At 36.3% G+C, this 24,429-nt stretch overlaps 1 protein-coding gene across 1 annotated transcript in view; it reads right to left on the bottom strand.

Annotated features, from left to right (window-relative positions):
• The window catches only part of GARIN2 (golgi associated RAB2 interactor family member 2), a 37,391-nt gene that overhangs the window by 8,584 nt on the left and 4,378 nt on the right, over positions 1-24,429 (bottom strand). The window contains exons 4-5 of the mRNA XM_063090141.1: positions 19,248-19,495; positions 10,997-11,025 (exon numbers count right to left, since the gene is read on the bottom strand). Of these exons, the coding sequence (XP_062946211.1) occupies positions 10,997-11,025; positions 19,248-19,495 (277 nt within the window). The remainder of the gene's footprint in view (positions 1-10,996; positions 11,026-19,247; positions 19,496-24,429) is intronic.

Below are 24,429 nucleotides of genomic sequence, written 5' to 3'. Positions count from 1 at the left end.
TTAAAAATGGTGGTCACGGGCATGGTTTGGAGGGCTTTAAAAACTAGGGTAATTTTTAGAAGAATTTTTCAAATCGTATTTGGGAATAGAGACTGTTTTAAGTCAAGTAAATATAAACAATGCAGAGCTGGTGCCAGGTGACTAACCAAGTACATAGACTGGAATCTTTCAGGCCTCGTGGCCTCTGGGTAGCACTTCAATCAGATGCAGGGAAGCAGAACAGCAAACCAGCCTCATAATCCCAATTCAGGGTACTGGAGAACTAAGAACAATTTGGCAACAGGAATAAAAATGCACTGATTTTCCCCCCTTTTAAGTGTAGAATGAATATAAAATGTGTGAATTTGCTTTAATGAAGAAAATGGAGTAGTTTCAGAGGGTATCCAAAGCTTCAGGTAACATATTTCATAAAAAATTTAGTAGTTCTAGTATAAAATATACCCAGAAGAACAAGTTCTTCTAATAGCAGAGTTACAGATAAATGGGATTTTGTGATGCAAAATTACATGCAAATATAATCTCTCCGTTTCTGTGGGTCAGGAAACTGGGAGCAGTTTAGCTGGGTGGCTCTGGCTTAGGGTCTCTGCTGAGGTAACAATCAGGATGTCAGCTAGGACTGCAGTCATCTGAAGGCGTGACTGGGACTGGAGGATCTGCTTCCAAGGAGGCTCACTCATATGGCTATTAGTTAAAGCTCAGCTCCTGTCATGAGGCCCTCTCTTTAGGGTAAGACAGCTGGCTTCCTTCCCCCAGAGTAAATGATCCAAGAGAGAGAGCAACAAAGACAGAAACCATAGGGACTTTTTATGGCATCATTTCCAAAGCCACATACAAACATAGCCACTTTATTGGTTAGCAGCAAGTCACTGAATCCAGTCCACACCCAAGAGAAGGGGAGTAGGCTTCTCCTCTTAAAGGGAGGAGTGTCAAGTATTTGTGTACACATGTTTAAAACCACTAGATATCTAATGTTTGATAACTACTACCAACAAATTTTCATATAAACATATTTAGGCTGAGGAATACTTTATCTGTGACTTTAGAGCTTTTTGCTTCCCTTAGAGTAAATGACCACTAGGATTAGGTAGATAAAATCAAATAACTTCCAAACCATTATCACAATCTATTTTCTGTGTCCATATTCACTCTAATAATAGCTGTATTAGCTGCTTCCTTCTTAAATCCTCCTAAGCCCACTCAACTGTGCACTCCAATTCTTGCAGAAAAATCCTATCTATGCTTTTCCTATGAGTATGGAAAATGTCATACTCCTGCTTTCAGGGTTGCTTTCCATCAATAGCCAACCATTTCTGGTGTGGCACAAAAGGTGTTGAAAGTTCAAATAAGTTCATAATCCAAAATTCTAAACAGTTACCCTTGTCTTCAAATTTAGTCCTCGGCAAACTTTAGTAGATTCCTGTGGCATGAATTTCCATTTCAGAAGTTGTGTTGCTTTTCCACTAGTAAAATAGGTTTGCTTATGAGCTCAATGAGCCATAGAGACTCTCTGCCCTCCAAACTCTAAATCTGCTTGATGTATTTGAAGGTACAATGATCCCCCAAATAAAATTTAATGGTGAGGTTCTTATATGAGTTCCAAAACACACACACACACACACACACACACACACACACACACACACACACACACACACACACACACACACACACACCATACACATAGACCCCAAAAAACTCATTTGATCTATAACATAGCTCCTGTAGAACTTCTCTACCAGTCTATTGGAAAATGTGTTCCAAGTTGAAACTTCAGACTGGGACTTGATCCTTTCCTGTACCATTCACACTATGTACCCAGCCAGAAAGTCTGGGACACCCCTGCTTTCTCCTGGTTCCATGTAGTGGTGGCAGCAGCATTTTGAGTAGCAGGGAAGGTGAGCGCTGTCCTGTGGTTTAGGCTCCTGAAGCAGTAGCAAAGAGTGTGTGTTGGTAATGTCTTAGTCTGTTTATATCTAAGGGCTCTTCTAACTCAAGTATTTTACAATTAAAGACTGACTTTATATCTAAATCATGAGGCTCATGTACTTTCTGGAAAGGTAGCACTTTGCATCCACTTGTAACAGCCATGTAATTAGCTTATTGGTACTTAGTTAAATTTTTCTTCAATACTGACATTAGCCAAACCATTCCATCTTATTCCATAGCCAGCTAAGCTCAGCATTAATGTCTGGTACTTATACGCACCACTCATTTATCCATTCACATGGGATAATGTTCTTATTTTATTGAATGATTTCCAAAGAATAGTTTAAACTTTTGTTTTAAAGTAGAATAAGTAATAAATATATTTTCTCTATAGGAAGTGCTGTCTTAAGAATTATGCTGCAAAGCTGTGCAGTCCAACAGCATGGATATTGAGCATTTTCATAAGCATAGACATTCTATTGGATGGCATTGTTTTAAGGAATCAATATGCTGTTCCATGAACTATTTTTACAATAGATTTATGTGGGAAATAAGTAACATTAGGGAGTACCAGTACAGTATTATAAAATCTTAGGTCAAGTTATATGGAAAATGCAATAAACCTGTCCTGTGTGTTAAGTTACAAAGAATAACAAATATTGTGGAAGGTAGAGACAATTCAGTTATGGAATATTAATGAATTTTCTTTGATCATAAAACCTACTTTTAAGAAAAACATTGCAGTACATTATTAAAGTTTGGGTGCATGTGTATTTTTTTTTAAACCTAATAAAACTTTGCTGCTTTGTGCAGTACTTTCTAGGTTTTTTTTTTCTATAAATATATGGTGTTGTCTTTTTAAAAATCAATTTTTTAAAATTTCTTATTTTTATTTTTACTTTTTAACTTTTTTCTTTGGCAGCTGGCCAGTACAGGGATCCAGACCCTTCACCTTTGTGTTATAACATCACGCTCTAACCAACGGAGCTAACCAGCCAGTCCCCAAATCAGTTTATTGAGATATAATTTACACTCAATAAAATGCCCCCATTTTTAAGTATTTAGTTTGATAAATGTATACACCAATGTAACTATTGCCACAATCCAGAGACAGAACAGTTCCATCACCTCAAAAAGTTCTCTTGTACCACTCTGAAGTCAATACACTTATCCCTGGCTACCACTGATCTGATTTGTGTTTATAAATTATATTTGTCTCCTAAATCTTCATGTAAACAAAGTCATGTAGTATATACTCCCCCCCCCCCCCCCCCCCCCCCCCCCCCGCTGGCTGGTATACGGATTGAACCTTGGACCTTGGTGTTATCAGCACCATGCTCCAACCAACTGAGCTAACTGGCCAGGCATATGTATATTCTTTTGCTATCTAACTTTCACTCAACATCTTTGAAAGTGTTCACCCATGTGTTGTTGCATCTATTAGTACTTTGTTTCTTTTTGTTGCTAAGTAGAACTGCTGTATAAGCATACCACAATTTAACTGTTGACTTGTTGATGGGCATTTGGGTTGTTTACAGTTTTTTGCTATTATGAACAAAACTCCTGTGAGTAAATACCTAAGAATAGAATTGTTTGGTCACATGGTAAGAATGTCTTAACTTTACATGAATTTTCCAAACTCTTTCCAAAGTGGCCAAACACCAACTCTGATGGATATTGCCTTTTGAAGGACTCTTTTACTAGACAGTAATACTTAGTCACAGCTATGACTTTCTTCCCTAAAGAATTTGTTACAGATAATCTGTATTGAGAAAACAGTTCTGTAATGAGGCAGCCATCTCCAAATTAGAAACTGTTGATTTATGTATATTCCTAACTTAAATATGTTCCCAATGGAGTTTCATAGAAATCTCCTTTCTCACTCCTGATTGTGGAGGTGGGAAATTCCTTCCATCTTTGGAGCATCAGGGGAACGAGGAGGAGGAATCCCCTGGGCTGTGGGCCAAGGGAATCGGTAGAGAATTTTTCTCTAGAGCAATGCTATCCAATGGAAATATGAGTCACATATGTTTTTTCACACGTGTAATTCTGTGACACATTATTTAATGGCTACATTTAAAAAGTAAAAAGAAACATGAAATTAATCTTCAAATATTTCTGTTTAACCCAATATATTCAAAATATTATTATTTAAACATATAATCAATATAAAACTTATTAGTGAGATTTTTGCATTCCTTTTTTCATACAGAGGCTTCGAAATCTGGTGTGTATTTTACACTTACAGTATATCTCTATTTGGACACTAAATCTTCGACACTTGAAATGAAAAATGTAGCTCTACTAAAACAATAAAGCTGAGTTTAATGGAAAAATATTCTACACTGCTTCAGGTTTTTAAATTTAAATTTAAATTAATTAAAAAATATCAAAAATCCAATTTCTCAGTCTCTAGCCACATTTCAAGTGCTTAATAGCCACATATGCCTAGTGGCTCCCATATTGGATGGAATAGATTTAGGGGGTTATCTGTGGGACATGAAGCGAAATAGAGGAGTAAGAGAAACTCCCCGTTGCAACTCAGTTCACAGTAGAAATACCAGTACTATTTTTGTGAAATTTGAGTCAAACAGATTTGCATGAATTCTAATGTGAATTGCAAATTTGCTTATAGCTTGGCCTTTGGGCTGCTTGGGTTCGAATGCCATCTTCACCATTTCCTAGCAGCGCGACCTAGAAAATGAGTGAGTGTGAACTAGTAACCTAACCTCTGAGCTTCACTTTCACCATCTGTAAAACGGAGAATAATAGTACTCCTCAGATTACTGTGCGGATTAAGTGAGATAATGCATGCAAAGCATGTTGTAGCATGACTGGCAGCTTTTAGAAAATAAGTTAGTGGTGGCTTTTAAAAATCCAAACCATTCTTTGGATATGGACTTTTTGTAGTTTCCTTTTTATTTTCAAAAGGTACATGCATTTTTAAAACCAGTTTGAAGATGACACTCATTGATTCAATAAATAATGTCTTTCAGCACCAGGTACTCAGCTAGAACACAAAGATGAAAGAACATAGTCCCCACCTTCAATGACCCCACAGTGTCAAGTGTTAGAAACGATATAGTGTTAGGCTTATGTCCAAATGAGAAAAGGAAAACCAAAGAGAATAATATTTTTTTCCAACAACTCCAAAGAAAAGAAGCCCTATTGATAAAACCTAAGCTTATAGATTGAAAATTTTACAGTTTTGCATAGTACTCTAGCTTCTTTTCAAATGGATATCCACAATTAAAATAGTTAAGATTTTAAAAATTAGATTGACATGGATCTGGAATTTTAATGATTAGTAGTAGGCTTTATTTCTGCCACATGGGAGACGCTGCTTTGTTTTCTCCTTGTGTTTTCTTTTCCCGATCTGTCCTTGTTTTTTAGTATTTATCTGACTGGAAAAAGAAGAAAAAAAAGTTCACTTAATTCAAAAATCTGAAATACAAAATATTTTAAAAGTTATTACTGTTAAGCAAAAGACTAAAAATACTAAATACAAGTAAAATAAGTGATTAAAATAAGTAAAATTACATTTATAATACAGCTTTTCTTCCTAATATAAAAATCCTTTAGACAGACACAATCTCGCTTTTAAATCCAGAGGTTGAAGCAATATCTTAAAAACCTCTTAAAAATTTTCTTAAAATTTTTGTTTATAAAAGCTATTTCTATCCAAGTAAAAACCTAACCATTCAAGATATTAAGATTAAGATCATGGGCTTTTATTCTTTAAGATTTATATACATGTTATTGAATTATATGCAAGTTCTTAATCTGCGCTGAACTGAGTCCTAAGGTTTGGTCATGAAATTTACATAACCATGATATGTTCATTGTAAATTAAGGGCCAAATTACTTTCACATCATTTCAGTTGTAATAACATGAAATCTTTCACATTATTAAACTTGTAACAATATGAAGTTTTTATTGGTAATGAACTTCTTTCACCATTAAGAAAAAAAATCTACCTTTTCCCATATATCAGAAATGCACGGTGTCAGTATTTGGGAGCCACTTTTTCAATTTCAGAAATCAAAATCTAAGTATGGTATGTATGTCTTCTTTTTTTCCCGTTCTTTGCATTTGCAGATTTCTCTTAATGATATCCTATTATTTGAAATTTGATTATTATAGAATATATCAGCCAAAGGATAAAATCATTATAGAATACTGGGTTAATCTCTCTCTCTAAATTCTCTACTATATGAAGAGATGGTAGGGCCTGGGATTCTCCCTAGGTGGATGTAGGGGCCAGTACATGTCACTCTGGATACCATTCCATCAGTGTCCCCATGATGGAACATGTTAAAGGGAATATTAAAAGCATTCTTAAGAGGGAAAAGAAGTGACAAAAGAACAGGTGCAGAGTAAGGAATATATGTAGAGTCCAGGGGATGATTGCATGTGGACACTTGCTTTTTGGTTACATTGTTCTCTAGTATGTTACCTCTCACCCATGGTGTGCATCTTGGTGGGGCCCTATTAATAAACTAAGTGCTCAAGTGCTAAGCTGGTTTTTGGTGGCAGGGTGGCAGAAGGGTGGGCACCTTGGTTCCATCAGCAAAGCACTGACAAGATGGGCAAATGGTTCCTGGCAAAGCCATCCCTGGTTCACCAATCTTCCCTTCAATTCTGTGAACTCAGCCCTTACACACACACACACACACACACACACACACACACACACACACACACACACACACACACACAGAAAAACCACGGCTGAGAGAAGTTTCACTCTTCAGCAACTCACCGCAAAGATAGTGTTTCAACAAAACAGAATACAGTAGGCCAGGGCCAGCACATACACCTGTACAGGTTATGAACTGCACATAGACTACAATGTGAATGGTGAGCCCAACCTTGTGTACTATACAAGCTGCACAACTGTACATGACAGCCCTAAAGGTGCTCTACAAATATTTGTATAATTTTGGTGTAAAAGAAAGAGTCTTGGCCGTGCTGGGTAATCTAAGAAAGCAGGTTGGGAAAGAGCGTGATGAGGGAGCAAAGAAGAGGTATAGCAATGAGAACGAGAGGAATCACTGCAGGAGCAGCAGCATGTAATTCTCTTCCAGTGCCTCACCGGAAGCTCCCTCTTCTCCTCGTGCTGATGTTACTTTTGACCCATGATGGATTCTAGAGCAGAAACCACAACAAACCCCTCAACATTCCATTCCACCTCTATTGTTACTGCAATAGAAGTAATAAGATTCAATTTATTAACTTTTTGTGAAAGTGTCATATTTATTATTTATATCTATAGAGACATAATTTTAAAAAGTGACCTTTAGAGTGTCTTACACATTTTTCCATTGACTTTGTCTTTTTCTGTTTTACTTTCCTTTTCTCACATCCATTCCCCTGAGAAAGGGGGAGACAGGTGAGACACAAGGTTGAAGAAATTAGAAGAGGATTTGATATGAGGGAGAGAGTCAGAGGAAGAAAGAAAGAGTGGGGAAAAGTAGGAGAGAGATCATTAGAGAGAGAGAGGATGTGAGAAAGAAAAAAAAAAGCCACAAGGAGGAGAGAAAAAAAGGAATAGGAGAGAAAACTTAATTTGGGTCTTAAGTTTAACTTATGTTCTAACCACCCACCTCATCAAAAATATCTTTCTTTATTCCAGTGGAGCTCATTGTTAAATTTCACAAACAGGTTTCCTTTTAGGGGCCTCCTTTCCTTTTTCTTTTTAGCCCAGGTTTCATAAACAGGGAATAAATCTGACTGCTTAGGATTCCAAGAAATTTGATTTGTAATATTTAAGAGGAAAGTGGAAAAGAAAGATGGACAGGGGTCGGAAGGAAACCTCCAGTATTTCATAAGTGATTTTCCCTTCTCTTTTCTTGAATCTATATCCTTTGGCTCATTTATTTCCACCTTAGTAAAATACCAGAAGATCATGGATAAGCCTATCATTTGGGCTCACTGTAAAGAAACAGAAAAGTTAAAGAGAATAAAGCCTAGAAAGGTAAGAAATTAAAAGCCGAGAGAGAGATGGACTCAGATCCTGACAGACAGGTTTAGCCCAGGCCCTGCCTCACACAGAGCCTCGCCATGAAAAGGGTGTGTGTGAAGCGCGCCGCTTTACCCAAAGCCTTATGCAGAAGGGAGAAAACGTGTAATTCTCTCACACTGCTGAGAGGTTTGAGAGATGAATTAGAGATCATGGTCCCCAACTAGCATTGCCCAGGAACTGGGGAAATGTGAATCAAACAAGCTGAGTAATACCAGGAATTTTTTTGACTGCCGTGGGGAGCAGTTATTATCCTGACTTCTGCCTGGAGTAGAAATTGGATTGTAGACTTGTTTTTAGTTTATGTTCAGACTAAATTTAATAGAATGAGGGATTAGTATTAGACAAATCCTTGCTTTTCTTGGGGGTAAAGAGTGTTAAGTGTCGGAGTATATGAAGGGGGAAAGTGATTTAGAGGAGCATGGAAAGGGGGAAAGATATGCTAATCAGGGGGAAAACTGAAAAACTATACAAGCCTAAATGAGAAAAAAAAATGGGAAGACAGGAGAGAAAAGTGGAAAGAAATGAGAAAGTATGTGAAAGAAAACAAACAGGAAAAGTAATTAATACTTTGTGGAAAACTGCATGCCACTTCTGTATATTGTACCATCCTGTGATTTAGCAAGCTCAGAGTGTCGTTTTGCTGCTGATTTGCAGTACCTTTGCTTAGCTCCTGATTTCCAAAGCCCCATTCCAAGCTACCTGCTAGATTTACAAAGCTGGACCACCAGGACCACAAACATTTCAGCTAATACTGAATCATAACTGCCAAAAGGATCTTGAGACAGCTACTTATGTCCTCCTTATGTCCCCACCCCGGCCACATGCACACACATTTTACACTTGAGGAAACTGAGGCCCAGAGAGGTTAAATGACATGATGAAACGGAGGAAGTGCAGTAAGAACTCAAACTAAGGGCTTTTGAGTCTAACTTCAGTGTTTGGTAGCTTCACCTTTTTCTTCCAAATTTCCTCCAGGTCCTTTTCCCAGCTGGCTCCATGGACTTATTACCTCCTAGTCATGTCGTCCTCCCAAACTGTTATCCCAAGTTTTTTTCCTCTTGTCTCCGCAGGCAATCAGTCACTAACTCTTGTGTGTCCATGTCCTGGCTTCTTACCTGTTTCCAGACTTCAGCACCCTTCACCTTGACTATTATAACAGCTTCCTAACAGGTCCTCTTACTTCTAGCCTCCTCTGCTTCTCTTAGAGTCTGAAGTCAGTGATCATCCTAAAATATAACACCCATTTTGTCATTCCCCTGTCTCTTGGTGGCTCCTCTCTAGCTACCAAACAATTGCATCCAAACTTTTTTTCGGGGTGGGGGGAGCGGCTGGCCAGTATGGGGATCTAAACCCATGACATTGGTGTTATAACACCGCACTCTAACAGACTGAGCCAACCCGCCAGCCCCAAACTCTTGAGCATGATCCAAGAGTTCCATAATCTGGCTCCTGCTTTGCTTTCCAGCTGCATCTCTCACTACTCCTCAATTGAACATGCCCAGCTCTTTCCCATTTGTTTGATTTTGTTCACACCGTTCCCTATATCCAGAATATACTCTTTCCCTTTCTTAACTCAAACACTGCCTCCTTCATAGAGTCTTTCACAATTTCCTCTCTCAAGCTAAAATTGGTTTTCTACTTTTCTCTTAAAGTGTGTATAACATTCTGATGTGTGTTGTTTGTGCATAAGTCTTAAGGCCAGGTAACATGTCCTCTTAATTTATCTATTCCAGTGCTTCATATATGATAGATAGGCATCAAATGCTTGTTAAATTGACCAAAACTGAGTTTGTGCTAAGACAGGTAAAAGAATTAGTCACATATGGGATGAAGATAGCAGAATCAATGCCCTACATTAATTTCAAATTTCCATGGCTAAATAAATGAGTGCGTCAGGATGTACATAGAACATACTAATTATATACAGTAATAGTAATAAGATAGCCACTAGGTTTATCCTTGCCTTTAGCAAATCAGAGGAAGGTATTTGCCTCTACTGGACATCTCTGACATTTCTACAAATTTAATTTGATTTCTTTGTGAAATACAATTTGGGGTAGAAATTGAGAGATGAAAATGCTATAACCTGCAAAGGAGATTTTGTGTTTTTCTTATAAACTACAATAGCATTTCCCTACAATGTTCTCAGGCTCAATACCGTAGATTGGAATATAGGCCAAACCACATTACAGTGAACTTCATCTGGTACTTTTGGACACTAAAGTCCAATGGGAAGGTCCAAAGACAAATCCCATTTGTGTAAAAACCTATCCTATAATTATTTGCTTTTTTTGTAGGATTGACTTTTAAATGTGACTAAAAATGCCTTCAAGTATTCTTGCTTTTTGAACATGTCCTTATTTCTCTCCAGTTAAGCCAAATTGAATGTTCCTCTGTGTTCCTTCCATAATGTTCTTTTATGTGCATGACTGAAGCTGAGGCCTGCTCCATCTCCCAGGTTGGAAAGTAACCTAGAGATGGGTTGGCAGCCAGCAAAGGGAGAGATCTTTATAGGTGCCTATAAGACCATCTCCATGACAAAAGCTTGTTGTTACAAGTTAATGACTTAGACTTGGAAATACGTAAAGAAAAAACTGCAAAAGAAACAAAAAATAGTGTCACCTGACAGGGAGGCACAGGCTAAAGATGTAAGCAGGAATAAAAGAGGAGCTAAATGATTTGAGATTTACCAAAAATTTAGTTGTGGACCATATCCCTTACAAATCAGCAAGTAGTTTGGATTCTGCCTGCAGAACTAGCCTCTGAGTGGTTCATGCCCTGAGTTAGATTTAGGGAACTGGGAAACCGAACTCTTTCAGTGCAGAAAAAGAAAAGTGAGGTAATGCCTACCAGTTGAAAGATAGTCTGAGGATAGGCTTTGAAGAGTTTTTCCAGTGGAGGGTTCTCCAAATGGAGCAAAGGGAACGCATCAAAAAGTCTAGCTGAATTCCTTTGCTCTTAACTACTCTCCTATTCCAGGAACCAGAGATGATTGCTGGATAGCAGGGATCACAGTAAAACATGTAGTGGAATTTGTTCCATACCTGAAGTGGCTGAATCAGTTCTCGTGCTCCTGTAAAAATAAACAGCAGATTTCAAAAATTTGCCAGAGTAACCACAAATATTTAGAAAAGAATTACTAGGTATGAGATAACCGGTCATTCTCTAAATGCTTTGCAGATAGTAATGAAACATGTTTAGCAAGCCTAGGCTATTACTGATTATAATACATATTAGAATAAAATTACCTAAATTTCTTAACATGCAGGCTATACAAACTGTAAAAGCCATAGAAGCGAATCGTATGTAATAACGTGTTTTTATTGTGTCTATCCCCAGCCACTCAGTGAGGCTGCCGGCATCCCCAACCCTGCTGCCTCCCTGCCCTTCCGTGGGGTCAAGACTGAGAGAAGCTGCTCACGGGAAATAAGGTCAGTCATGTTGGAAATGCAGGATCTCATAAAGACCAGGGGGTAAATTCTGGATGGACCTGGGGGTAAATTCACCATCCCTATGGCCTTGCTGGGGGTGACAAGGCTTGAGAATCTTGCAGGCAAGGAACACATCTTATTTACATTTATTAAAATTTCTTATGGTTTACTGGATAAGCAGGAGATGAGCAGTCAGTTTTTTCAGACTATTTCACTTTCAGAAATGTCTTTGTATAAAGAAGCTTATTTTCCATACTCTTGATCATGTAAAATTAATAACAATAATTAAAAGGCTTATTTTCTTAGCCTCATTGGAAATATTGGAAATATTGCTGTTTAAGTAAAACAAAGGGTTTGGGAAGAATAACCACTCTTAGATATTATCTTCCCAGATAAATGTGCAAAGACGTAATTATGATCTAGTTTAAGGGTCTGGCAAATACACCCAGTTCAAGATCTACAATGGATCTTTTAGGAAGTAAAGGTTAAAATAGTAATTTTCTGAAGAGTTTGCAAATAAATACTCATATAGCCTTTATCGAATAGACTGGTGATTTAAATGAAGGTTAAGCTTAATGCTAAAAGTTTTCAGGAGGCTAAGAAATATCAAGTCAATGTACCTTAAAAAAAAATAGGTGCAAATTAAAATAAAGGCTGGATAGAGTCGTGGCAGAACTATTATCAAGGTATGAGAAGGAATATAAATGCTTTGTAAAGTAAATCCTTCATTTCTAAAGGACCTAACATGACAGTATAAAAAGTTTAAGTCTCCGTAGTCTTTCACTCATCTAGATTTTAAATGCTGAAATTACATTTTAAAAACTAGTGAATCTGAGGGCAGAATATTCAACAAGGTCATCATTTAATTTTTTTTTCAGTATTCCAAAGTATGCTGAAATCTATGAAATATCACTGAAATAGATGGTCTTAGAGAAGAAAAATAATATATAGAACTTATTTGTCAACCTCACAGTCCTGACTAAATCCTATAAATGTCCCTGGAATAAAGCATCGGTGATCTATTTTTAGAATATTACATCTTTCATTCATAATTAACATTGCCAAATTAGTTAGTAATTATGTTCTTGATGTAAATATGCAATAAAAAGAAATCATGCTTGATTAAATTGGGCTTAAGAGGATTACTTAGAACAAAAATTTATTTTGTTTTTCTTCATCTGTTTTATTTTTCCCCAGTAGAGCCAGCAGATAAATGGCATAGGAAGCTGAGGAAGAGGAGGGGCAGGGCCTTGAAGAATTTGAGATTTACTAATTTTCAAGATTTTTCAAATATCTTTAAAATTCTATGATTTCTGCTCTTTATATAGGGGTTCATTTTCTCATCATTTCTAACTAATAGTGACCATAATAGTGAGACTAACAAAACTTATCATCTGCAGAGCATTTTTCATCCTAAAAATTTAAGTTATCCTCATAATTTTTAATATTTTAAAAAGCAATTAAGAGCTAGTCTAATGCTGAGGGGATTTTGAAGGTTATAAAACTATTCTGTATGAAAATGTAATGCTGGATATATGTTATTATGTATCTGTCAAAACCCATATAACTGTACAACACAAGGAGTGAACATTAATGTAAACTTTGAACTATTGCTAATAATAATGTATCAATACTGGTTCGTTGGTTGTAACAAGCGTACCACATAAAAGACGTTAATAGGGGAAACTGGAGGGAGGGAGGTGAGGTGGCAGTGGGATGGGTGTATGGAGCTTTAGGTAGCATCTGCTCAATTATTCTGTAAATCTAAAACTGTACTAAAAAATAAAGTTTATTAATTATTTATAAAAAGTTATCTTAAAGGCATTCATAGCTAAACTACTTCCTACTGGCCAACTGCAGCTGCCAAAAAAAAAAAAAAATCTAATGGTTCATCTAATGGTTCAGGGCATTCATTATGTGCAAAAGAGCAAGGAAAGAAGATGCTGAAATGATCTAAACAGGTAACCTTGTGAGATTTTGATTTGTGGTGTTTCTGAAGTGTTATGCAAGGGGTGGGGGCATTGGATTCGAGACATAAGAATGAAGTGAAACAGAAGGAAGATATCAAAGTGAGCAGACCCGCTCAATTATTATATAGGAGAAATTACTAAATTGGATGGATTCATTTTATTTTGGTTAGTTTTTTTTTTTAGAAATCTTAGGCTTCTCTGTGAAAGCCACCCTCATGTGTAGTAGCAAAAGGAATATTTCCCACTGAGTGGCACCTGCATCTATCTATCCCTCTGTGTGTTATGTTCCTTTCTGCCTTCTCTATTTCTAACCTATGGAAATATAGGTTTTATATTTCTCCCACTCTCCTTTTTTTTTTTTTTTTAATCTTTGTTTTTCTTTCTCTTAAATGTCACACTTACCAGTAGCCCTCCTGGTCATTGTTTAGTTCCACTGAAATTACTCAGTAGATCCAGTGTTCTGGGGGAAATGAATCTATTTCAGCTACTTATGTGCCCTCAATAGGAGGCAGGAAAAATTCTTTTGGTGATAACAGCAATTCCCATGTTGCACCATATTTTCTTTTTTCGTTTTTGTGCTGCTGGTCATATAGGAAATATTCCTGGAAGAAGCCTCCCTTGAGTTTGAGCTGGTAGCTCTTCCTATTGCTATAAAGGGGAATCCTTGTTTTGACTCTGGGGCTTCCGGAGAAGCCCTGATGAGAGAATCCTTGGTAAACCCCACTTTGTACATGGGACTGGCATCTTCTCATAAAGCAATGGTCCTCAAACTTGAATGTTTATTAACATCATTTGGAGGTCTATTAAGACACAGAATGCTATGCCCGATCCCCAGAGTTTACGATTCAGAAAGATGGGGCAGGGCCAGAGAATTTACATCTCTAACGAGTTCCCTGGGTGCTGCTGCTGCTTGTGGTCCAGCAGCCACACTGTGAACCGCTGGTATAGGGACTCTAAATAGCAAATGATGTTTTACTTGAGCAGACGATCAAGATCCAACACCTTGAATACTTGGCACTTGGATCCAGAGACTCTGGATTTGTATGTGAGAAATGCAGTGCCCAAGAGTTAAAGCAAACATTATTGTGATTTCAAGTTTGTGGCTCTTCTAAGGTTCACTCATGTTCCTTTGCTTCCCTTGACCCCCACTTTGCTAGGAAAGAAAATCAAAAAGAAAGTCAGCTTTGAGTAATTAATCCTCAGTTGATTGAGATATTTTTGAGTTATATATATAAAAATATGTATACTTTTTTTTGGCAGCTGGCCAGTAAGATATATTTTTTGACAGAATAGCCAACTTTTTTGTTGTTGTTGTTTAGCCAACTTTCTTTAATCTACACTTGGCAACAATAATGATCGTTATATACCTTTGTCACTCTCCTTCTCAGAGCCTTACAAGATACTGGCTGTGTGTCCTGTTTCTATTCCACCACACTCCTTTAGGGAATCCCCCAGAGCACACTTATACTTAACTTTAGCATGCATTCCATCATCCATTTTAGCAGTAGGTCTCCCTAGTAATTAAAATTACATAGTATGAAACATGAAAGGAGAATGTCTAAAGACTATCCAGGACAAATGGCTTAAAGTTTGTTTTTGAGAAGTTTCCAGGTACAGACTCTACAACCTACAGAAGCTGGTTCTGTTGTTTATCAATATCTAATCAATAATGTGTATTTATTTTTATTCGTTTTCTAATTGGTTGATTTCTGCTATATTACTTTAGAATAATTTTTCCTTTGTGTTTAGTTAAAATAATTTTTACTTTAAATCCACTTTTTAAATTTAGCCTTCTGTGGACTTCCTCATACATTGGAATATGGTCATTGTCATCTATTAGCATTCTCCTATCACTTCATTTTTTTTTTTTTTTTTACTGCACTATAAGTATATAATCAATTTTGTGCTTTTTTCCCTCCAGTTCTTCTCTAGATCAGTTTATCAGGTAGGATAGTAGAAAGATTTCTTCAGAGATCCTGTATGGTATAGAACCATTTCTGTACTGTATTCAATGTGAGTCAAATCTACATTACATTTTTTGTTTAGTCTAATCTAGACTCCAAACCGATCTTCCTTCCTTCCTTCCTTCCTCCCTCTATTTTATCTGTACTGTATATTCTTTTGGGGGGGAACAATTACCATGTACCTGGCATTGTAAGGCTTTTAATATCAGCTATTTAATCCCTACAACAACTCTACTTGGTATTATTCCTATTTTACAAAAGAGGAAACTGAGTCTTGAAGGAGGTGAGTAACTTGCCCAAGATCACAGAGCTAGAAAGACAGAGGAGCCAGGATTTGAACCCAGAGATCTGACTGCAAAGCTCTTTCTCTAGCTGTGTTTAACTGTCTCCCAACTAATGCCTTGAAGCATCAGTTTGCTTTTAAAATTATATTTGTAATCAATTGTATAATAAAAGTTTTTTTAAAAAATCTATTAATAACTACAACAAATATCAATTACCTTAATCACCATCTATGCCCAAACTGTGGTTTCTTCCCATCCTGTTAGTAGACATAAAATACCATTGTGTATAAAATTTTTGGAATTTTACTTTTCTAGCTCATAATTCCTTACTAGTCATGTAGCCCTTTTCATTAAAATCCTGCCTAATAGGGATCTGCTGTTTCACTAGATTAACATGCTGTTTCCTGGTGAGCCACTTGCCCAACAGCGGTCCTTTGGATTACTTACAGGTTTTAACTATGAAACACTATGTTCTTATTGCTATTTTTCCCTTTGAATTATTTCTTTGACACGTGTTCCCCTAAGTCAAGGCGTATAATCATTTGTACTGTGAATCGCCAAATCACTCTGCAGAAAGCTCCCTACCATTTCCAGTGACACTGTGACTGTTACTGACGTGCATTGAAAAGCCAACTGGTATTTACTTAACTTGTGTTTCTTTAATTATTAGTGAGGTTCATCCCTCTTCAATTATTTGTCCTCTGTAGTAAATTTTCTATTCATGTTCTTAAATCATTTGTTAATTCCATCCTTTACAAATTCCCATCAATTGCTTATCTATAGAGGTGATTGTCTTCTTTTTCTATTCGGTTTTGTTATGCATTTATGTATGTATGTATGTATGTATTCAAAATGATTTATTTGGCAGACATTTGTAATTGTTATGAAATTGGTTGGCTTGGAACTCTATTCCCCCAGAGCTCCATATTTCCTTGGGTCTCTGCTCAAATGTCCCTTTCTCAGAGAGGCTGCCCTTGACTACCTGAATAAAATATCCCTCAGCTCTCCTTAAATCACTATTTTCTCTTTCCTTTTTTTTTTTTTTCTTTTTGAGTTTTCATCACAGCACATTCCAGCTGGCATAATATTTTTTATTTGTTTATTATCTATCTCCCTCACTGCAATAAAACCCTTCATGAGATAGGGACTTGATTATTTTCACTGCCATCTCCCCCGTGCCTAGTACATAGGAGGTGCCCAATAAATGTTAGCGTGAATGAATCAAACTTTGCCATTGAAAATTGCGTTTGTTGCTTCAGTGAACAAGAAAAGATCTTTCTTCTGTCATGAAGCAGTGATACCATTCAATTTTCTTTTAGCTTATTTTAGTTAGTTTTTAAATAATTTACTCTTTTCCCATCTGAAATATTTTTTGTGGTACAGCATAAATCTATAAATATTTTCTAGAATTTTGCTTTTTCCTTGTTTGTTTTGAATTCATAACAGTTGGATCAATTTTTGTATCTTTATTTCTATATTCTAAACTTTGCACTGCTAGTTCTGATGGCCATTTAATTATAACATGCGTTAAGATTTTATAAGACCAAGTCCCCTGTAGGCATTTTCCACCCCAATAGTTTCCTTGAGATTCTTACCCTTACGTTTTCCACATATTTTTACAATTTTATAATTACTGTGAGATATCCTACTGAGATGTTAATTGGTACTGTATTAAATATATAAATCAATTTAGGAGGTCTTGTCATCTTTGTTGTCTTAAATCTACTGGTTCAGAAGGAGAGAGCCAATCTTTTCTTAAATTGTCTGTTATTTCTGCCATTAGAGTTTTCTAATTCCATTTATATAGGTCTCATCACTCTCACTAAATATTTGATTTTTGTTGTTGCTGCTATTTAAAAAATACGTTCTCTTTTTTCAATATATTTTTGATTTGTTAATTAAACAAAATTATTTTTACGAGTTTATCTTATAATCTGTAACCTTCCTCAACTTGTTTACAAACTAGTATTTTGTTGTTTTTCAAATTTTCTAAATATGAATTTCCATTTGCAAAATGATTTAAAAATTTTTTTAAAATTTCTTTTTCCTATTATAATTGCTAGAATCTCTTAAATTATATTACATAGAAATGTTAATGGGGACACTTAATTTGTTCTAAGTTTTAAATAGAACTCTTCAAGAATTTTTCCATTAAAAATGAAGTCGGCTCTGGTTTGGAGCAAATATTTTTGTTGTACTAAAGGAAAACTTACTATTATGTGGATCTTTTCTATGATCAAGAATATCAAAATTTATCAAACATGTTTAAAGTATAATGATTTTCTGCTCTTCCATATTTATGTAATGATTAGTATTCATAGTTTCCTTAATTTTATATTAAGCTTGTTATATTTTGCCTGCTAAGATTCTAAGAATTTAGCATTTATTGTCACAAGGGGGATTAACCTAGAATTTTCATTCTTGTGGTGTCTTTGTTCAGCTTTACAGTCCAGACAAATTATTTGCTTCATAAAATTAAGAAAACAAATTCTATACTTTTATATTTAAAAGAAAACATTACAAGAAATAGAGACAACTCTTAGAGTGTCTGAAAAACTATCCAGTAAAATTGAGAACTATGTTTTTTCTTTCGTGGAAGCTTTATTCTTCAAGTTTCTGATTGTGCTAGTTTTAACTTTTTTGCATTTTTGTTAAAGTCATTTATTTAAGTTAGGGTTTCCAAGTTATTAAAGCAAGTTGTATATAATCTTTCTCACAGCATTTTATTATTTTTCTATTAGTTGATGCCACATCTTTTAAGTTTCCAATTTTACCCTTTCAATAAAATAGATGTCCCAATGGTTTGCCAGTTTGTTGTTCTTTTTGAAGAATCAACCAAGCTCTTCTTAGCACTTCAAGTTATTAAAAAATTTTCTACTTAATTTCATTTTTTAGAGTAATTTTTCCCTGTTTCTTTTATATATTTAAAAGAAATGTAGCCATAATTTATTACAGTCCTCATTTCCACTCTTACTAAGAGAGCATTTGGATATGGTTTCTTTCTAGATGTTACCCCGGAATGATCAGGTTAGCTTTTCTTTGTAGCACTACCATGCTCCCTCACATTCAGCTTACAATCAAGCTTGCAGTAAAACTACTGAAATCATGAAAATAGTTTTTTTCAGATTTTAAACTTATTATTTTGAAGTATATGAGGTACTTCAAAAAAGTTCATGGAAAAATAGAATTAAAAGGTAAAACAAATCTTTCCAGGAACTTTTTGAAGACCCCTTATAAAGAAATATAAGGGATATATAGGGGAAATACAAAGAAGAAAATGTAGAGAAGTGTAAAGATGAAAGAAAAAGTACCCATAACCACTCTAGAAATCAGCGCCCCCGACTCCACACTGTAAACACTGTGATTCTGTGATATTTTCTGAAGCACACACTATTGTCACCAGGCCGACAACCCAAAATGTCAATTGAGTGCGGAAGTTGCAGGAAGTTGGTGTGAAAATAATAATTAGCCAAGCTCGAACCAAATGTGGATGGTTCAGAGTTGATTACAGCATCATTCAATCACCGTATCTGTCTCTGAGAATATCCAGTGACAAATGCCTGAGTTACAGGGACTTTAAAGCACATACCTATTTACATTACATCATGTCTTAGAATCCCCTTCGGCCTTTTCCTGCTTCACATACCTGGATTCTACAGCCTTGAGTGCCTTGTTTTTAAAATCAGTCATCTCATCTTGAGAGGTTTTATCAGCCATCTGCTTGGGTATGTTTGCCTCATCTTCTAAAGAAGTCAAGGTAGTTTGAAAATATCTATTGTCTTCAAAAGTTAGTGCTATGTTGGAGATGGTGACATGTTTTGAGGATTCTTTGAACTCATTATTACTTTTTGTATTTCGTAGACACCCAGGCTTCAGAATGTTTTTCATTTTTTCCTTTAAAAAGAACAAATATCAGAAATCAGATAACAAAAGAGCATCACACAGAAATAGATTGTTTAGGAAGCAGTATCTAATAGAGTCATTGTGTCATTCATTTTTACTGAGCACCCACGAGTGCACGGGCGCAATGGCAAGGGAGTGAGGCTTGGTGTTGCACAGCCATTGGGAGCAGGCAGTGTGGGAACTGGGGCCTGCCTCTGTAGCTACACATAGCACATTCAAAAACTCATGTTGTCATGTACACCAGTGTCACCTCACCCAAGACAATTAGTTCTTAAATATAGTACTTGCTCTGTGAATTGTCGGAGCAAGAAAGGTTTTCTAGAAATGCCTTGCCACCTATTTCACAGTCTGAGGTTACCCTTAATTAAGAGCATCTACTAAGTGACAAGGGTTGGGGGTTCATAATAATACTAAAGAGGTTTTTTTTTTTGCTTGTCTTTCTTTTGGCAACTGGCTGTTACAGGGATGGAACCCTGGACCTTAGTGTCATGAGCACCACGCTCTAACAAGCTGAGCTAACAGGCCAGCCCCAGGAGTTTGTTTTACAAAAGACTAGAGCCTGCACCTAAAATGTAGTACACTAAAATCTCTCCCCTTCTCCTAATTTCCTGATTTCTGTTAATGTTCCGCTTCTCCTAGTTGCTCACTGACTACCCCGGAATCCCTCACTCTGGCCTCAGAGCAAGGGGTCAATGCGCCCTGAAGCCTGGCGCTCTCGTGGCCTTCACATCCACACCTTCTTCCCAACTCCTAACCGCATCCATTGCCTCTAGTACATTTCTTTGAAAATAATGCAATAATCTTCTTCCTTAAAGATAAAACCTCATTTTCCCCCGACAATGAAAGTAATACATATTTATTTTAGAATATTTGCAATATCCTATAAGAAGTAAAGTGGAAGGTAGAAAATTACTGCTTGAGTGATGCCACAGCCCAGAAACAACTCCTCCTATGGGGCATTTCATTCTGATCTTTGTCCATTTATTTATTTTGTCTGTGTCTGTTTTGAGATCATATTGAAGTTCTGCCTCCTACCTTTTTCACTTATTTTATTATAAGCATTTTCCTCCTGTCATTATAAATTGTGTAAAGCTACTTGAATATTTCCTAATTAAGAATTGATTGCCTTTATTGGAGAAAACAAAGAATTTAGAAAAGTGCAAGTAAGACATAAATTGCCTATAATCCCACAATCTAGAGATAAATTATTACTATTCACAGTCTAGATTTTTCCCCCATGTGTTAAATGAATTTTTACATAATAGAGATCATATTCTTCATTTTTTATTCATAAACATTTTTCCAAGCCAAGAAATGCTCTTCAGTAATTTCAATAGCTACAGAGTAGTAATCATTTAACAAATATTTACTGAATACCTATAATCTTGCCAGATACTATAGTAGCTCCTCAACAAGATAAATGTGACACCTGTTCTTTGTGTATTTAAATTTGTTTAGCCATTCTTCAGTGCTGGGTGTTTAGGTTGCTTCTAGGCTTTTATTATTTCACTATTATAAATATGGTACAGGTATAATATGACTAATATCTTTATAGCTAAATTCTCTTTCCTATTTGTCGTTAATTCCTTAGGAAAGATTCCTAGAATCGGAATCACTGAATCAATGGGTATAAACATTTTTAAGGGTTTTGATTTATAATCATTTCAAGAAAGTTTATAGCAATTATCATCCCTACTATGAATCTCTATGAATACCTGTTTGATCACACCTTTACTAACATTGACTGTTTTTACTCTTTTAATTAAAACTTACACAGGTTAAATTTTTTCCTAAGTTCTCATTTCTTTGATTACTAGTGAGGATAAACTTTTTCTACTAGATTCATGAGCAGCTTCTTCTGTGAAATGTCTATCCTTGCCCTTTGCCATTTTTCTATTGAGGACATAGTGGAAGTTTTATAGCAAGCGTCTCCAAACTCATTTCTTTACCTACAATTCATCTTGCCAAAGTTAATCTTTTAAAAACACAGCTCCTTCATTTCCTTACACAGAAGCCTTTGGTTCTAAGGTTTGCCCAAAGAGTGAAGTCCCCACTTCTTAATTTGACACTCAAGGTTTGCAAGTAACTTTCCAATCCTATATTCTAATATTGTCCACATGTAGTATGCTCCAGCCCAACAGAACTAACTATTCTCAGACATGGTTCTGTGTTTTTCCACTTTCTGGCCTTTTCTAAAGCCACTCATTTCTTTGTTTTTTATTTTCCTATTTCCACCCTCAACTTTACCTACTGAGATTTCATCCCATCCTTCAAGGTACGGGGTACTTCTATATGCAGGTGTACTTCATTTTATTGTGCTTGACAGATACTGTGTTTTTTCCAAATTGAAGTTTTATGGCAACCCTGCATCGAGCAAGTCTATAGGTGCCATTTTTCCAACAGTATGTGCTCACTTCATGTCTGTGTGTCACATTTTGGTAATTCTTGCAATATTTCAAACTTTTTCATTATTATTATTATTACTTTTCATTATTATTGTATCTGTTATGGTGACCTTTGATGTTACTATTGTAATTGTTGTGGGACCCCATAAACCATGCCCATATAAGATGGTGAACTTAATTGATAAATGTTATACTTGTCCCAACTGCTCCATGACCAGCCATATTCCCTGAGACACAACAATATTGAAATTAGGCCAATTAACAACCCTACAATGCCTTCTCAGTGTTCAAGTGAGAGGAAGAGTCACTCCCATTAAACCAAAAGTTAGAAATAATTAAGCTTAGTGAGGAAGGCATGTTGAAAGCCGAAATAGGCTAAAAGTTATGCCTCTTGTGCCAAATAGTTAGCCAAGCTGTGAATGCAAAGGAAAAGTTTTTAGAAGAAATTAAAAGTGCTGCTCCACTGAACACACGAATGATAAGACAGCAAAACAGCCTTATTGCTGAGATGGAGAAAATTTTAGTGGTCTGGATAGAAGATCAAACCAGCCACAACATCCCCTTAAGCCAAAGTCTAACCCAGAGCAAGGCCCTAACTCTCTCTAATTCTATGAAGGCTGAGAGAGACGAGGAAGCTGCAGAAGAAAAGTTTGAAGCTAGCAGAGGTTGGTTCATGAGGTTTAAGGAAAGAAGTCATCTCCATAACATCAAAGTGCCATGTGAAGCAGCAAGTGCTGACGTAGAAGCTGCAGCAAGTTATCTAGAAGATGTAGGTGAGATCATTGATGAATGTGGCTATCCTAAACAACACATTTTCAATGTAGATGAAACAGCCTTCTATTGGAAGAAGATGCCATCCAGTACTTTCATAGTTAGAGAAGTCAATTCTGGGCTTCAGAGTGTCAAAGGACAGGCTGATTCTGTTATAAGGGGCTAATGCAGCAGATGACTTAAAGTTGAAGCCAATGCTCACTTACCATTCTGAAAATTCTAAGGCCCTTAAAAAAGTATGCTAAATCTATTCCGCCTGAGCTCTATAAATGGAACAACAAAGCCTAGGTGACAGCACATCTGTTTAAAGCATGGTTTACTGAATATTTAAAGCCCACTGTTGAATCTACTGCTCAGAAAAGATTCCTTTCAAAATACTACTGCTCACTGACAATGCACCTGATCACCCAAGAGCTCTGATGGAGGTGTACAGAGAGATTAATGTTGTCTTCATGCCTGCTAACACAAGATCCATTCTGCAGTCCATGGATCAAGGAGTCATTTTGACTTTAAAGTTTTATTAAGAAAAGCATTTCATAAGGCTATAGCTTTCATAGATAATGATTCCTCTGATGGGCAAAGTAAATTGAAGACCTTCTGAAACGCTTCACCATTCTAGATTAAGAACATTCTAGATTCACCGTTAAGAACATTTGTGTTTCATGGGAGGAGGTCAAAATATCAACATTAACAGGAGCTTAGAAAAAGGAGATTCCAAGCCTCATGGATGACTCCGAGGAGTTCAAGACATCAGTGGAGGAAATCACTGCACATGTGGTAGAAACAGCAAGAGAACTAGAATTAGAAGTGGAGCCTGAAGATGTGACTGAATTGCTGCCATCTCATGATAAAACTTTAACGAATGAGGAGTTGTTTCTTATGGATAAGCAAAGAAAGAGGTTCTTGAGATGGAATATACTCCTGGTGAAGATGCTGTGAACATTATTGAAATGACAACGAAGAATCTAGAATATGACATAAATTTAGTTGATAAAGCAGCAGCAGGGTTTACTGCAGCAGAGAGGACTGATTCCAATTTTGAAAGAAGTTCTACTGTGGTTAAAATGCTATCAAACAGCATCCAATGCTAATGTGAAATCTTTTGTGAAAGGAAGAGTCAATTGGTGAGGCAAATTTCACTGTTGTCTTATTTTAAGAAATGGCCACAGCCACACCGACCTTCAGCAACCACCACCCTGATCAGTCATTAGCCATCAACCCTGAGGCAAGAACCTCCACCAGCAAAAAGATTAGGACTTGCGAAGGCTCAGATGATCATTAGCATTTTTTATCAATAAAGTATTTTTAAATTAAAGTATGCACATTTTTAAAAACATAATACTATTGTACACTTAATAGACTATAGTACAGTGTAAAACTTAACTTTTACATACACTGGGAAACCAAAAAACTGGTGTGAATTGCTTTATTGTGACAGTTGCTTTATTGTGGTGGTCTGAAACCAAACCCACAATGTCTCCGAGGTATGCCTGTACATTTAAACCTTAAAATAACCCTTATATTATATCAGTATCCTCATTTTAGAGGTGGGGAAACTGAGACTCGGGTAGTTTAGCATCTTGGCCAAAGTCACACAACTTATAAGCAACAGGTTAAGATTCTAACCTTCATCTTCTGGCTCTGATTTCAAAGTATTTTCCACCACACCATAGCTTTCTAATACTGGGTTAAATTTGATGGTAAGGATGGTCACTGTCTATTTCAGGAGACACCTTACAACTCCTTTAC

Source organism: Cynocephalus volans, chromosome 3 (genome assembly GCF_027409185.1).
Source record: "Cynocephalus volans isolate mCynVol1 chromosome 3, mCynVol1.pri, whole genome shotgun sequence".
Classification (NCBI taxonomy): domain Eukaryota; kingdom Metazoa; phylum Chordata; class Mammalia; order Dermoptera; family Cynocephalidae; genus Cynocephalus; species Cynocephalus volans.
The sequence above is the reverse complement of the archived record's forward strand: the minus strand, read 5'-3'. Positions and strand labels throughout refer to the sequence as shown.